The sequence below is a fragment of the Urocitellus parryii genome, chromosome 15 (assembly GCF_045843805.1).
Source record: "Urocitellus parryii isolate mUroPar1 chromosome 15, mUroPar1.hap1, whole genome shotgun sequence".
In the NCBI taxonomy this organism is placed as follows: Eukaryota; Metazoa; Chordata; class Mammalia; order Rodentia; family Sciuridae; genus Urocitellus; species Urocitellus parryii.
In genome coordinates, this window is record NC_135545.1 from 171,996 (window position 1) to 187,599 (window position 15,604).

At 51.5% G+C, this 15,604-nt stretch overlaps 1 protein-coding gene and 1 non-coding gene across 7 annotated transcripts; one reads left to right on the forward strand and one right to left on the reverse strand.

The window, feature by feature from the left end:
* Positions 1-558: 558 nt before the first annotated feature.
* On the forward strand, positions 559-13,606 carry Mzf1 (myeloid zinc finger 1). Of its 6 annotated transcripts, none has more exons than XM_026379725.2 (6): positions 559-999; positions 2,522-2,957; positions 3,383-3,566; positions 4,250-4,320; positions 4,436-4,556; positions 10,446-13,606. In XM_026379725.2, the coding sequence occupies exons 2-6, from the start codon at positions 2,562-2,564 to the stop codon at positions 11,882-11,884; spliced, it is 2,211 nt and encodes a 736-aa protein (XP_026235510.1). In that variant the 5' UTR covers positions 559-999; positions 2,522-2,561; the 3' UTR covers positions 11,885-13,606. The 6 variants fall into 6 exon arrangements, with proteins under 6 accessions (XP_026235510.1, XP_026235508.2, XP_026235511.1 ...); XM_026379723.2 differs by lacking the exon at positions 559-999 and adding an exon at positions 1,134-1,317; XM_026379726.2 differs by lacking the exon at positions 559-999 and having other exon boundaries at positions 2,836-2,889.
* LOC113175509 (small nucleolar RNA U13) lies at positions 7,380-7,483 on the reverse strand. Its single transcript, XR_003299981.1, has one exon. It is a non-coding gene; the product is annotated as a small nucleolar RNA U13 (small nucleolar RNA).
* Positions 13,607-15,604: the final 1,998 nt, after the last annotated feature.

Consider the following 15,604-nt stretch of genomic DNA (forward strand, 5'->3'; position numbering starts at 1 on the left):
GAACAGGTGAGCGAGCGTGTTTCTTACAGTCTTGTCTCCTTCCTTCCTCCCTCCCTCCCTCTCTCTCTCTCTCTCTCTCTCTCTCTCTCTCTCTCTCTCTCTTCCATCCGTTTCTGATCTTTCTGCCTCTAGGCAACAGTTCTGATTCTCTGACCCTCTCTAATTAGGTGAAATCCCTCTTTTAATCACATGGATTTTGCTGTTCACTTATTTTCACTGTCCCTCCTCAAGTCAAGAATCTGTCCTGGGTCTCTCTTCCCTGTCCTGCTTCTGTGTGTCTGTCTCTCTTCTCTCACCCTCGTCATCTCCCGGCCCCTAAATTCTCATCCCACCAGCCTCAAGGCCTTTCAAAAGCCTGCTGCTCGGGCTGTTGCCCTGGAGACGGCCAGGTGGATCCCTGGTTACTATGGAGACGCTCAGGCCCACCCACCCAAGAGTACAAAGGAGCCTCCTGACGCTGCGCACGCGCACACGGGGCCCTGCCAACTACATCTCCCAGAAAACATCGGACTGAGCCTTTCTCCCTTCAGAGGTCCGGGGTGGGGGGGGCGGCGGGAAGGCCCTCCCGGCCAGGGGTTGCCTGGGAAACGGAGAGGCTGACGGCGTCCTAGAGAGGCCGTGATTGGTGCAGAACCCTGCAAATCCAGGGAGGGCCCCTAGAGAATTGACGAAAATGTGGTAGGGGGCATGCGCGATCTGGAAGGCGGTACTGCCTTCCGTTGCCCCCAGAGAAGCTTACGCACGTCAACGGAGGCCGGACGCCTGGATTCGAGGCGGAGAGTGTGGGAAGAGACGGCCAGGAGTGCGACTTCATTATTGCGGCCACCACTATCCCCAGGGGACGGGAAGAGGGAGTAGAAACGGAGGCGAGGGTGGAGGAAGGGCAAGGAAGGCTCGAGCTGTGCGCGGAGCATTCTGGGAGACGTAGTCTCGCCGGGGACGGGGTGGACGGCAAGTGCGCATGCTCAGGAACGCGGGAGCGGCCCGCTGAGCGCTGAGGTGAGGGGGGGTGGGGTCTCTCAACCTGGAAGGCTCGGGAGGAGACCGGGGCGGTGGCCTGGACTCGGGGGTCCTAGACGTCTACCGAGACCGGGAGTGCGGGGCAGACGTCCGAGCACTCCCTCGGACGGCCCCTACGCGGAGGCCTGTCAATCACCGTTCATTGCGACAGGCTCTGGGAGCCTCGCTCCCGGTTGCCATGGCGGCGCCAGGACCTGCCTGGGCATCCCAGAGAGGATGTGGCCCGCCTAGACTGCTGGGAAATGTATTTCCGGAGCCTCCCCAGGGACTACCGGCTCCCAGAAGACCCAAGTTTCTGTAAGGGTCCCAGGTTTACTTGGAACTCTTAAGAAGCAGAGATTTGGCCCACCGGATCAGGCGATCCTCGAAATCTATGCCACCCACAGGGCATGGCTGGGACAACAACCCATTAATAAACTCAGATTTTCACAGAACCCCAGCTGCAAAAGGAGCATCTCGAGCGGGGAGGCCAGCCCCATTTGCAGATGGGGAGACTGCGGTTCTGAGAGGCACAGCGACTTGAAATGGGCGAAATCAGAATCTTGGTCCATCCTTTCATTCTCCTAGTCCGTGGCCTGGGGGCTTTTGCGGCCTTCCTAAATTCCCCCATCACCTCCAACCCCACTTAAATCAGGGTGCTGAAAATGGAGTATTGTGTTTTGTGCTGAGTTGGGCTCTGATGATAGGGCTGAATAGGAGAAGGGTGCTGCCTGGGAGCCGTGACACACAAAAGTGACTGAATAGATTGAGACAGGGGACCAGGTGAAGCCAGGCTGCCGCCTGGGATCAAACAAAAGAGGAATGATGTTGGGGCCCTAGTGAAGGGCCAAATCTGAGAGAGGCTGAGTGGGAGAGTAGACAGTAGTGAGGGGCTGGCTTTGGGTCAAGTGGAGTAGGAAGTAGTGGTGTTGATGCCTAGGTGGCAGGTGGCATACAGGCCATCCACCACGTAGAGGGAGAACTGCAGGCAGGAAAGGGTTGATTGTGTAGAAGGAGGGCAGGGTTATTTGGCACAGTGGTGTATACCTGAAATCCCAGTGACTCCTGAAGCTGAGAGACTGCAAGTGCAAGGACAGTCTTTGCAACTTAGCAAGATCCTTTCTCAAGAAAATTTTAAAAAGGACTTGGGAGGTAGCTCAGTGAGCAATCCTGGGTTCAATTCCCAGTACCAACAACTAAAATAAAATGAAGAAGAAAGGCATGATTTGGGTAGAGAGGAGGTGTTTTCTAGGCTTAAGAAGCAGGCTGTTTGGGGAGGGGGGCTACCAGAGGTTCTGCACAGGCCCAACAAGAGAGAGGGCCTGGGAAACAAGTGGCTCACCAGGGCTTCCAGCCCTACGGGTCCCTGGAGAGTGATCTGCCTATTGTGCCTCAGTTTCCTCATCTGCCTTCCAGGTGGAGCAGGTCTGAGGATCAAACAACACAGCATACAGTAGGTACTCAATAAGTGTCCACTGCCACTGTCTGTTATTGCACCAGGCTCATCCTGTTACTTCCCTAGGGACAGATACTGGCCTGGGAGACGTGACCTGGTACTCCTGATGAGACCCACTGTGCTGGGCTCCCCAGGGAACACCCCCCGAGAAGACGAGGAGCCTGTCATGGTGAAGCTAGAGGACTCTGAGGAGGAGGGGGAAGATACCTTGTGGGATCCAGGCCCTGAGGCTGCACACCTACGCTTCCGGTGCTTCCGCTATGAGGAGGCAATGGGTCCACGAGAAGCCCTGGCCCAGCTCCGCGAGCTGTGTCGCCAGTGGTTGCAGCCAGAAGTGCACTCTAAGGAGCAGATGCTGGAGCTCTTGGTGCTGGAACAGTTCCTGGGTGCACTGCCCCCTGAGATCCAGGCCCATGTACAGGAACAGCGGCCAGGTAACCCTGAAGAGGCTGCCACCTTGGTCGACAGGCTTCGCTGGGAACTGGGCGGGCCTCGGAGATGGGTGAGTCAGTGACCTTGAATGGAGGGTCAGGGTTGAAGCACTGTCCAGCTCTACCTCATCTTAGGGTGCTATGCTTGTCCAGACACACCCCGCCCCTCATGGTAAGGAAGTGGCCACCTGGGGGAGGCTGCTCAGGACAGGGTGTATTCTCACCAGGTCATTTCTGCATCACCTGGAGTCACATGGCTACATGGGCTGCAAGGTAAAGGAAAAGAGAGGGTAATAAGAGAGCAGCCCTGAGTGTAATAAGAGAGCCTCTGTACATTGTGCTCTCCCTGCTCAGGTCCTAGGGGAGGTAGACCCTTGGAGGATCTAGTCAGTATATAGAGACTAGACAGACCTCTGGGGGTCCTGTAATGCAATGGGTGCCCATGAACCCCAGGTTGTGCCCAATCCCACTCTACTTAATAGGGACATCTCCCCAGGTCACAGTCCAGGTGCAGGGCCAGGAGGTCCTATCAGAGAAGATGGAGGCCCCCAGTTTCCAGCCTCTACCTCAAACCAAGCCTCAACTTCCAGAACCTGGGCCTGAGATGCCCCCTGGAACAGTGCAGGAATTGCCACTGGGCCTTCAAGTGAAAGAGGAGCCAGAGGTTACCGAGAATCCAGGTGAGGCCAGGCAGGGTGGACAAACGGGGTGGGGGGTTGTTCCTGGCCTGAGCAGTCTGAAGTCTACTTGGCCAGGTCTCTACTAGATGGAGTGGTTCCCATATGCCACTGGCCCCCACCTCCCACCAAATCAAGTTCCCCTCCAGCAGAGCCAGCACTGTTACTATCTAACAAGCCAAGCCTGACTGCCATAGCTCATTTCCACAACTGTCCCCCAGCATGGAGCAGACTTTTGGGGTTTCCCTTTGTGAGAAAATGGGGATTCACTCCCAGTGAGGTCCACTGAGGGTGGCTGGGGATCAGGCTGATATACAGGTGAGTGTGCTGATATATAATGATGTGCCTCCCAGGGAGAGTACTTGACCAGCCACCTACACTCCACCGTTCCTATGTGGACCTTGTACAGCACCTCCTCACACACACATGACCGTCCTACCCCTGGCTCACACAGGGGTACAAAGTCACAGACCTGAGCCCACCTTATCCCACTGCAGCTCCACCATGGCTTTCTAGGTTGCCCTGTTCACCCTACTCCCTAGCAAGCCCTCAGCTGCCCTGCCCTCCCCAACCCAAGCCCATGTCTAGGCCCTCCTCTGCCTAGATCCTGGCACCTGTCATACCGTCAAGAAGGACAGCAGGGTGGGAAATCCCTTAGGCTACCTCACCCCACTCTTTCTCCCTAGAGTACCTGGAGTCTGGGCCTCTACCTGCTGCCCAAAAGGCTGTACCCGCCCTCTTACCTAAGGAGGCTCAGGTGAGCCCTGCACAGGACATGACCCATTCTCTGCCCTAGAAGCCTCAGTGGGTGGGTGTCAGGTCCCTCCCCAAGCCCAGTGGGCACAGATGAACAGTGAACACTGTGGTTTCAGGCCTATGGGACAGCGCTGGACCATGCCTATCCTCAGAGTGAGACTGGGCCTGAAGGGCCCTCATGGAGGGAGCACCCTGGGGCTCTGTGGCATGATGAAACTGGGAGCATCTTCTCCCCAGGTAAGTGAGACAAGACATGGTGGGGCTGGGTCCTCCTCATGGTCCACCACATCCATCAGCCCCACTCCTGGCCATAGTCAGGCAGCCCTCTCCAGTGTCTTCCCTCCCCCATTCTCTAGACTGTCCTCTCAGTGTTCAACCTCCTATAGCATCTTCTGCCCTCACCAACCCCACAGTTCCTCTAACTTCTGCTCCTAAACACCAGGAAACCTGCTGAGAGTGGAGTCTGTGTTCCCCCACCCACATCCCCTTCCAGTCCTGGCATCCTAGGAGAGTTGCAGACTCAAAGCTTGCCTCCTGCTGTCCTAGCATCAGGGCGAATAGCAGGCTAGCAGACAGGGCAGGAGAGACCTTCACACGGTACAGGGAGCCTTCCCAGTCACCCAAGTCTCCCTCTTCCTAGGTTTGCTTCCTTGTGTGATATTCTCATCTCTTCACTCCAGTTTTCCATCCTTGTGCATTTCCACTCCACTTGTGAAATTTTCTTACTTATATCTTCTATATAATCTGTTACATTTTCATTTCTGTTAGAAAACTTTTAATCTCTAAAAGTGTTTTCATTCTCTGAATTGTTCATTTTTATAGTTGCTTCCTATTGTTCCATCAGTTGTAACATCTTCCTTTATTTCTGTGAGGACAGCAATAACTTATTTTTTAAAGCTTTCTTTTCTCAATATAGTCTCTTTCCCTTCCAAATTGTTTGTTTACATATAAGATAGGGAGGACCCAGATTTAGCCAGGAGCTCTGAGCAAGAGGGTGAGGGGCTTATGGGTTGTAGCAAACAGGGCTGAGAGGAACATGGGGACTTACTCCACCAAGAAGATCCACCTTTTGGGGGTATGATTAAGTGACTGGAGTATGAGTAGATGCATTGAGAAATCCAGAGGACAGTCTGGTTGGGCTACTCCCTGCTATGAGCATCCTTAGTTTCTTCCTGAGTCCCCATTCAGCCTCCTGCCTACATGCTTGTGGAGAAGATGATGTCCTAGCACTTAATCCTTCTGCCTTTCTCAGTGTGGTCCTCCCACTTTCCAGTAAACAGTCACAGCAGTGCATACTGTTGGCCTGAATCTGTGCAGACAGTCCATAGCAGCAACATGATTGCCCCACTCATTCACCTATAGCCATAAGTACCTGGTATCTCCAACTCCGGAACTTTTAGAAGGTTCTTTGGAGTAAACCAGTGTGGTTTTTTCCAATATCTCATCTTTCTCACTGCTAGTTTAGTGTTTACCTTTTCCAGTCTGTAGCAGTTACCATTTGCCCATTTTTCCAGAGCAGAAAATGTCAAATGTTTGTTTACTTCTCTCTTGTCTTTAAAAAAAATAAGGTTGGGATTGTGGCTCAGCGGTAGAGCACTCTCCTCGCATGTGTGAGACCTGGGTTCAATCCTCAGCACCACATAAAAGTAAATAAGTGAAATAAAGGTATTGTGTCCAACTATAACTCAAAAATAAATATTTTTTAAAAAATAAATAAAATAAAATAAAGCTAAAATAGGCAGGCATAGTGGTGGCATGTGCTTGTAATCCTAGCAACTCAGAAGCTAAGTTTGAGGACAGCCTTGGCAACTTAAAATTGCCTTCTCAAAATTTTTTTAAAAACTCGAAGGCTGAGGCAGGAGGATCACAAGTTCAAAGCCAGCCTCAGCAATTTAGCAAAGCATTTAACAACTTAGAGAGACCCTGTCTCTAAATAAAATATAAAAAAAAGGGCTGGGGAATGTGGCTTAGGGATTAAGTGCCCTGGGTTCAATCCCCAGTACCAAATTGGGATAAATAAAGCTAAAACAAAAGGAACTTAAGTTGCCAAGACTTGTGATCTTCCTGCCTCAGCCTCCCTAGTGTCTGGAATTAGAGGCATGTACCACTGTGCCCAGCTTCTGCTGTTATTATTATTATTTTTTTTTTTTTTTTATCAGCTAGGATTCTAGCTGGTCATGGTGGTGCATGCCTATCATCCCAATGATTACAGGCAGGAGGATCAAAATTTCAAGGCCATCCTCAGCAACTTGGCAAGGCCCTTAGCAATTTAGTGGGACCCTGTATCAAAATTTTAAAAAATTAAAAAGTCTAGGGATGTGGCTCAGAGGTTAAGCACCCCTGGGTTCAATCCCCAGAATCAGAAAATAAATCAATAAATAAGGATTCTAACTCACTCTTTATTTATAATGTCCTTGTGTCATGGATGCTGATCCCTCCTTTTGAGGATTTGGAAATACTCATAGTATCCTTTGCAGACAGGCCAGTTTGCTATATCTTCAGGTGTGAAGTCTCCCACTGGCTGGGTTATTGACAGCCTGGCCTCTGAAGTTCTGGGAGCTTCTTGTTTCCCCTACTGTAAGCCTCATCGTAGGTGTGGGGCTGCTAAATGGCCCATCATAACCTTGAAGTAGAAGGATCATCTGGGACCTGGACCATTCAGTACAGACACCTCTGCCTGCAACCCAGCCAGAAGCAAGCAGCTCATTCTTGGCCAGGTTGGTGAGTAGACAACTAATCCAACCCATTTCCACAACCCCAGCTACATGAGGAAGCCTGGCTTCAGTCCAAAGGTCTCCACAGCCTAAGGGCTGCTTTAGAATTAACTGCTCTAGGCTGGGTTTTTTGTTTTTTGGTTTTTTGTTGTCATTGTTGTTTAAGTCACACTATATTGCCCAGCTGACCTCAAACTCTGGGCTCAGGCAATCTTCCTGCCTCAGCCTCCCAAGTAGTTGGGACCACAGGAATGCACCACTGTGCCCAACTGAACCAGGCTCTTGATTCCTGAATCTCACCAACTGCCCTTTCTTACTTCAGAGCTGCCCAAGATATTTTTTTCCATGCCAGAAGGGAAATATGCCAACATCATAAATAGGTTTGAGGGAGGCCTATTTCATGTAATGGCATGAAAACCCCATCAACAAATTTATAAACCACAGAAAGCTCTTCCCAAAATAGTTGTAAAGCCCTTCTTTCATTTTGTCTGCATTTTTGCACATTGGAGAAGAAAGTAGCATCCAGCACATGCCACTTCTGCTATTCCAGCCTTTAGCTGGCCTACCTGGGGCTGGCCTGTGCTGCATGGCTGACCACTTCCTCTAGCTTGAACCTGTTTCTCTTAATTCACAACCCCACAGTCTCTCTCATCTCAGACTCTGTCTCAGCACTGCCTCAGACTCCTTGGCTAGTTCCTTCTCTGTAGCCCATTCTCCTCAGGCCGCATGCAGACAAGCAGCTCTTAGCAGCACTCACTGATTCTTCAGTGAGTGCCTCTTTGGTACTCCTCTCAGACCTCTCAGCTGCTTCTCTTGTCCCCCAATTATGCCTCTTCTGGCAGCCAGAGAGTTCTTTTTCTTTTTTTCTTCTTTTTCCTTTGATGGTGAAGATTAAACCCTGGGTCTTGCCCATGCTAAGCATGAACTCTACCACTGATTTATCCCCTTAGCCAATCTTCTTTTTAATGTTATCATCATGAGAATACTCTGAATAGATAATGCAGTCACGTATTAGAAAATTCAAAAGGTCCAATAGAACATTCCAACAGCCAACATTACCAGTTTCTTCCAGAAGTTTCTGTATGTGTAGGATACATACATAGTCATGTGCCACATAGTGATCTTGGGCAATCTGGTCCACAAATCCAGTGGTGGTCTTATAAGGCTATATTGCTTACTGGAGTTAAGGAAGTAGCTCAGTGGTAGAGCATATGCTTAGCATGCGTGATGCCCTCAATTCAACCCCCAAAATGCAAGCACACACACACAGAAAAAATATATATATATTATATTGCCTACTGACATCATAGCCATCACTCTGATATTTACACAACAAAACCATGCAATACTTCTTAGAACCAATCTGAGAAACATAGTTTAGCAAAACATGACTATACAGTCATATGTTCATTTTCCTTCTTTAAAACATATGTGGGAAAAAGAAAAAAATTTAAAAACATATGACCAGTTGTGGTGGAACACACCTATAATCTCACTGACTTGGGAGACTAGAGGATTGCAAGTTCAAGAACAACCTGGGCAATTTAGTGAAACCCTGTTTCAAAAAGGTCTGGGGATGGCCAAGCACAGTGTCACATGTCTGTAATCCCAGCAGCTCGAGAGGCTGAGGCAGGAGGATCACAAGTTCAAAGTCAGCCTCTGCAAAAGTGAGGCACTAAGCAACTCAGTGAGACCTTGTCTCTAAATAAAACATAAAATAAGGCTCGGAGGATGTGGCTCAATGGTCAAATGCCCCTGAATTCAATCCCTGGTACCAAAAAAAAAAAAAAAGGTCTGGAGATGTAGCTCAGTGTTAAAGTGTCCCAGGATTCAATCCATAGTACAAAAGAAAAAAGAAAGGGAAAGGGAAGAGAGAAAAGAAAAAACTCACATATGGCTTATTTCCACCTGTTCCACACCTGGCATTGCCCACTTCAACAAACAGCAGGGGGCACCCTTGGACTTTGAATGCACATAGAAGTAGGCGCTGTGGCTTACTGTGGACACACCATCCAGGTTCTTACTGGCATTCCTTTGGGCTGCTTTTCATTAACTCCGAAAAACCTTAGGCTGGAGAGACTAGCCAACACAGGTAGGAATGCAACTGTTGGAGAAATGTCTGAAAATGGAATTACTAGGGCAAAAAGTGGTACATTTACTGTTTTTTTTTTTCTTTTTAAAGAGAGAGAGAGAGAATTTTAATATTTATTTTTTAGCTCTCGGCGGACACAACATCTTTGTTGGTATGTGGTGCTGAGGATCGAACCCGGGACGCACGCATGCCAGGAGAGCGCGCTACCGCTTGAGCCACATCCCCAGCCCACATTTACTGTTTTGATGCCGTTTTTTTAGTGGCTTCCCGTTTATGCTCACCAGTCATGCATGTGAACACTTGAGCCCCTGCATTGAGAATGTGGGAATGGTGAATGAGTTCAGCCCTACTGTGCATTTTCTTAGAGGATACAACTTGTTTTATGGGGTTTCTTCACATCCTTTGACCATGTGTCAAGTCATTAGTCTTTTTTGTTGATTTATTGAAGCTCTTTACCGAAGAAATTAATTAGCCCTTTGCCTCTGGAGAGTTTTTCAGTTTCCCATTATTTTGACTCCGTATTGTTTTTGTTAATTTCCTTTGATACATTCTAATATAACTGATGTTTATTTGAGGGCTTATTGATTTTCCATCACACACTATAATGCTCACCACTCTCAGTCTTCTTTATTTAACCTCCAGGATTCCCCTCTTTCCAGCTCATGCTTCTCAGTTGCCTTTGCTGACATCTCCTTCCTCACTCAGTGTCTTATCTCTGGATTGTTCACAGCCTGGCTACTTCTCTCCTCCACAAGACAGGCCTCTGTTAATCAAATGCAGGCACAGGGCTCTATATGACCTGTGTATACACCAGGCTCATGTTTCACCAAAGCCTGCATGAAGTCTATTCCTCCTGTGTGCCACAGGCAACTCAAGTCAGACACATCCAGTTCCAGGACCAAAGTCTAGGAGCTTGTCTTTCCTGCACCGCCCCCCATCCTTTCCTATGGGCTCCGCCTCCAGCCTTCCTCAGACCCACCCAATCTCTGCATGGCAGAGCCCATTACTGTCTACCGAGACAGAGCAAAGGCTGCCTGCCCACTGTTGCCCTAGAGCCCTTCCAGAACCAGGCTGGTTTTTTTCCTGCTTAAGTCAAGCCATGAAAGCCTTTTCACCTAGCCCAGTCTCTTCTCATTCTGGGGTCTGTCCCATCGTCACCTAGGGGAAACCTACACGGATAGAATCCCTGCTCCCGCCTTGCCACCTATCTGCTCCTTTGGTCTGTTTCAAGCCTCTTCTAATTCATACTGTATACCCAGGGCTGAAGTGGGTCGGGGCACAGAGGGCACTCTCATGAATAAGTGGTTCCCTCTTGTGCAGGGTTTGCGCTCCAGATGGACAGCCTCTCCACAGAGCCAGGTACTGTGAGCAACCACCTCCGTGTCCCCTGGGATATGGGCGTGGCCAGTCTCTCCAGCCGAATAGACTCTCCCTCCCACGAAGGTGGCTTTGTGCATGCGGTTGTGCTCCCCAGTGACCCAGGGAGTGAGCTGGACCCCACTATAGAGGCTGTCCGCCCCGGCATGGGACCTGCACTAGTTGCTGCCCGCTGGCGCACCCCAAGGGGCCGCAGCCGGGGCCGAGGCCGCCCCAGCACTGGGGCTGGGGCAGCACGGGGCGGCCGTTGCGACATGTGCGGCAAGGTATTCAGCCAGCGCAGCAACCTACTGAGGCACCAGAAGATCCACACAGGCGAGCGACCATTTGTGTGTGGCGAGTGTGGCAGAAGCTTCAGTCGCAGTTCGCACCTGCTCCGCCACCAACTCACGCACACCGAGGAGCGGCCATTCGTGTGCTGCGATTGTGGCCAGGGCTTCGTGCGCAGCGCGCGGCTGGAGGAGCACCGGCGAGTGCACACTGGGGAGCAGCCCTTTCGCTGTGACGAGTGCGGCCAAAGCTTCCGGCAGCGCTCCAACCTGCTGCAGCACCAGCGCATCCATGGTGACCCCCCAGGCCCAGGCTCTGCACCCCCTGCCCCTCCTGGCGCACCAGAGCCACCCGGTCCTTTTCCGTGCAGTGAATGTTGTGAGAGTTTCGCACGGCGCGCGGTGCTACTAGAGCACCAGGCCGTGCACACAGGTGATAAGTCCTTCGGCTGCGTAGAGTGCGGCGAGCGCTTTGGCCGCCGCTCGGTGCTGCTGCAGCACCGGCGCGTGCACAGCGGAGAGCGGCCCTTTGCCTGCACGGAGTGTGGCCAGAGCTTCCGACAGCGCTCCAACCTCACGCAGCATCGGCGCATCCACACGGGAGAGCGGCCCTTCGCCTGCGCGGAGTGCGGCAAGACTTTCCGCCAAAGGCCCACGCTCACGCAGCACTTGCGAGTGCACACCGGTGAGAAGCCCTTTGGCTGTCCGGAGTGTGGCCAGCGCTTCAGCCAGCGTCTAAAGCTCACACGCCACCAGAGGACACACACTGGCGAGAAACCCTACCACTGCGGCGAGTGCGGCCTGGGTTTCACGCAAGTCTCACGGCTCACTGAACACCAGCGCATCCACACGGGCGAGCGGCCCTTCGCCTGCCCCGAGTGTGGCCAGAGCTTCCGGCAGCACGCCAACCTCACCCAGCACCGGCGCATCCACACGGGGGAGCGACCCTATGCGTGCCCCGAGTGTGGCAAGGCCTTCCGCCAGCGGCCCACACTCACACAGCACCTTCGCACCCACCGGCGAGAGAAGCCCTTTGCTTGCCAGGACTGCGGCCGTCGCTTCCACCAAAGCACCAAGCTCATCCAGCACCAGCGTGTCCACAGCGCTGACTAGCTCCAGCCATGCACTCACTACTTAGTAAAACACCTACCTCACAGTGTTGTTGAGGCTGGCGGTGGCATAGGAGCAAGAGGGCCCTACCAGGGCCTGGCCCCCAGTAGGTGCTTAAGAAAAAGTGGACTGCCAAGCATGATGGTGCACACCTATAATCTAGCTACTTGGGAGACGGAGGCATTAGGATCAAGTTCAAGGCTTGCCTGGGCAGGACCCTGTCTCAAAAAGGGCTGTGATGTAGTTCAATAGTAAAGAGCCCCTGAGTTTAATCCCCAGTACCAAATAAGTAAATAATAAACAGTGTAGACAGCCATTGGGTCTGCCCACTCAGTGCCTCTGCGCCTGCTCATTCCCCTCTGCCCACCTCCATTCCTACGCTGGTACACTCCCTGTGCCTCTGCATGCCCCTGTGAAGGCCCTGCCACCCCTAGGTGGCTCCGAACATAACCATCCCCTCTGTGGGACAGCCCTTTTATATGCCTCTGGCTACACAGAAGAAACACCCAGCAGGTCTTCCAGACCCACAGAGGAGAAAATGTTCTCTGTATCTGCCACACAGTGCCTGACCATCAATCGGGGTCTAGTCCAGAAATAGTCACAGCAGATATTTTAACAGAGCTGCTAATAGGCATGAAGTGATTAGTGATTATTGCAGGTAGTCAAGCTCAAGGAGAGACCATCCTTGTGGGGCTTCTCAGACTCCCTTAGTAGAGTCCCAGCACTTCTGACAGCTATAAGCCCAAGATTCATCCCACTTGAGCCCACCAGGATCCCTCCCGTGTTGGTGGGTGGTACTGAGCCTGGATTGTGATGCCTGACACCTGTACACCCAAGATCATCAGATGCCACAAAACTGGCCACTGGCAGGCCACATACTGCCTGAAGACACATTTGTGAGACTCCTTTATACTTGGGAAGCCTAAGTTTGAAAGCTGGAAAGTTTTACCCTGAAATTCACATATTTCAAGACTTCCCTATTCCCATGTGTTTACAACCATAGTACCGAGTGGAGGATTCTATAGAAGGGACTCCAACTAGTTTGGAAAGCACAGACTACAGGCCCAGGTCCAGTTCCTCCATCCTCTGGTCATAATGTTCCCATCATTCCAGCCACAGGAGTAGTTCCTCCCACTCTGGCCCTGTGCACAGCCTGACAAGACTCCTCAACACTGGGAAGCTCCCATCAGGAATGCATTCAGTGGGGATTGGGGATGTAGCCCAGTAGTAGGCCACTTACTAGCATGCAAAAAGCCTTGGATTAAACCCAAAGAAAGAAAAGGAGGGGAAGAAAAATAAAACAATGCATTCAGTGACAAGTCACAGAAAATGTAGCTGACAGCAGCTTACACGTGCAGGTGCACATTCAGAACATTGCAGACTTCAGACCTGATGTTTCCAGGACACTGTGCCGTTGGCTCTGTTAACCTAGCCATCTTCTGCTTCCACATATTGACCAAGCCCTTGATAGAGCCCCTCCTCCCTAACCCCACTGGTGGGTGCCTTGGGTTCAGGTAACACGGATTAAAGGATTCAGGTGCAGGGGGTGGGGTTGTGGCCCAGGAAGAGTGCTTGCCTAGCATGCGTGAGGCACTGAGTTCAATCCTCAGCATCACATAATAAAATAAAGGTATTGGATCCACCAACAATTAACAAATTTTTTTTTAAAAAAAGGGTTCTTGGGCTGGAGATGTGGCTCAAGCAGTATCACGCTCGCCTGACATGCACGGGACGCTGGGTTCGATCCTCAGCACCACATAAAAATAAAGATGTTGTGTCCACCGAGAACTAAAAAATAAATATTGAAAAATTCCCTCTCTCTCTCTCTCTCTCAAAAAAAAGGGGGGGTTCTGGTACAGCATGATCCAGTTTGAGCCCTAAGTCCCAGTCAGGGCATGAGTCAGCCTGGCCCTGACCTGGCACTTCCAGGAACAGCAACTTGGGCCTGTGTGTCCAAGCTTTTACAGGGACATAGCTGTACCTTTCCCTTCCACTTGAAGTCATTTCAACCTTCAAAACTGGGGCCCTGGCCTATAAGCCTATAAGCCAACCTGAGCCAGAGGCCACTCCTGTGACACAAGAGGGGTCATCCATCCCTATGATGACATTCACTATCCCTTCTGACCCCCAGAAACTGGGCAGAATCCAAATAAGAAGAGTGGTCACTGGACCCTCAGCAGGCAAGTGTTGTCATACTGTCAGCAGGGACAAGGGCCTGAACAGAACAGCTCAGCCCCACACAGTCATAGCCATAAAAGAAATCTGGCAAAGAAGTCCAGAAAGCCCTAGCAAGCGGGAACAGCGAAAAAATGCCTGGCCTGCCTGTCCCTGAGCCAGTGGCTGGCCATACTGTTCACTCCCAAGCCCAGCACTCTGCTCTCAATGCTGATTCATGCAGTTATTCTCACCCCAGCCCTTCTATACACCTTCTACACTCCTTAGCATTGCTGATTCTAGCCTCATCTCTGACCTAGAACCTACAGCCTCCCTTCCCTGCCTACTCCTGCCCCTTCTCCAAAACAAACCTGTCTTCCAACCTCCCAGAAGCTACAGTAAACACCCACAGTTGCACACACAGCCCAGCTCCTGACTTCAGTTCAACCATCCCCTTCTCCCTAGTCTGCACTCCAGGACCCAATTCTTCCCATGTTGTTGCAGGACTGATGGTCCTTCACTGGATGGTGACATGTGAGATCACAGACCATACAAGTCCAGCTTTGGCTAATTCAGCATCAACTCTCTGGGGGACCAATACCCCATTCCTAGGTGGATCATCAGTAGATGGGCTTCAGCAACTAACTGGAGGATGGACACATGAACCAGGCTGGCCAGTAAGAACCACCCAGAGACTGTACTTAAACAGTCATCAACTCTCTTGAGGAAATGATCTCTATGAAAACAATCAGCCACAGAGCGGTGTGGCTAAGAATGGTGAGTATGAAAGAAGAGGAGGGGACAGAGAGAGAGAGAGAGAGAGACAGAGAGAGGGGGGAAAAGGATAGGGAGAGTCTGGAGGGCCCTTGTGAGTCCCAGAACTAGCCACGAGAAGCCTGAGGAAACAGATGGACAAGTCCTGCTGGCACCACACCCAAGCTGTCTGAGCGTCCATCCTTGCCCCCCAATCCTTTCCAAGACTCAGCTCTCAAGGGAAAGGCAAAAGAGGATGCCGGGGGTTTATGACCGGGTCAACCAGTAGGCTGGAGGGGCGAATCCGCCGAGGTGAGGGCTGCGGGCCAGTCCGGCAGGCTGGTGCTGCTGCCCTTTGGCAGAGGGCTAAGAAGTACACTAGCTGAGATCCCCCACGCGGCGCCGCCCCCGGTTTCCTTGGTGACGGCCGGAAGTCCCTGACTGGCGCGCACCGTTTCCTCCCGCCCTCCTGGCAGGCGGAGCTGTGATTGGGTCAGAGGTAACCACGCCTGCGGAACCCCGAAAGCGGTGGGGAGGTACCAAGGAGGCGGTGCCCTTTGGCGAGTCCCGGCGAGCGAAGAGTGCCCCATCCCCCAAGGTCCACTCTGGCCTGTAAACCTATACAGTAACCACCACTTTGTGGCACAATGTTTGTCTTTAAGAGACGGGATGTTGCTTTTATCGCCCGTAACTCCTGGGCTCAAGAGATCCTCCTGCTTCAGCCTCCGAACAATACGAATTTTCTGTTAATTTACCTCAATTGAATTTCCATGAGGAGACCTTTGGATTTGCCTTAGGACACTGAGGGTGCTCGAC

Excerpts from the sequence above, each read along its gene's own strand:
- Mzf1 (XM_026379723.2), top strand. The coding sequence starts at position 1,199 with ATGGCGGCGCCAGGACCTGCCTGGGCATCCCAGAGAGGATGTGGCCCG. Across the intron at positions 3,567-4,249 it reads AGAGGTTACCGAGAATCCAG|AGTACCTGGAGTCTGGGCCT; the intron begins GTGAGGCCAGGC and ends CTTTCTCCCTAG. Across the intron at positions 4,321-4,435 it reads TCTTACCTAAGGAGGCTCAG|GCCTATGGGACAGCGCTGGA; the intron begins GTGAGCCCTGCA and ends CTGTGGTTTCAG.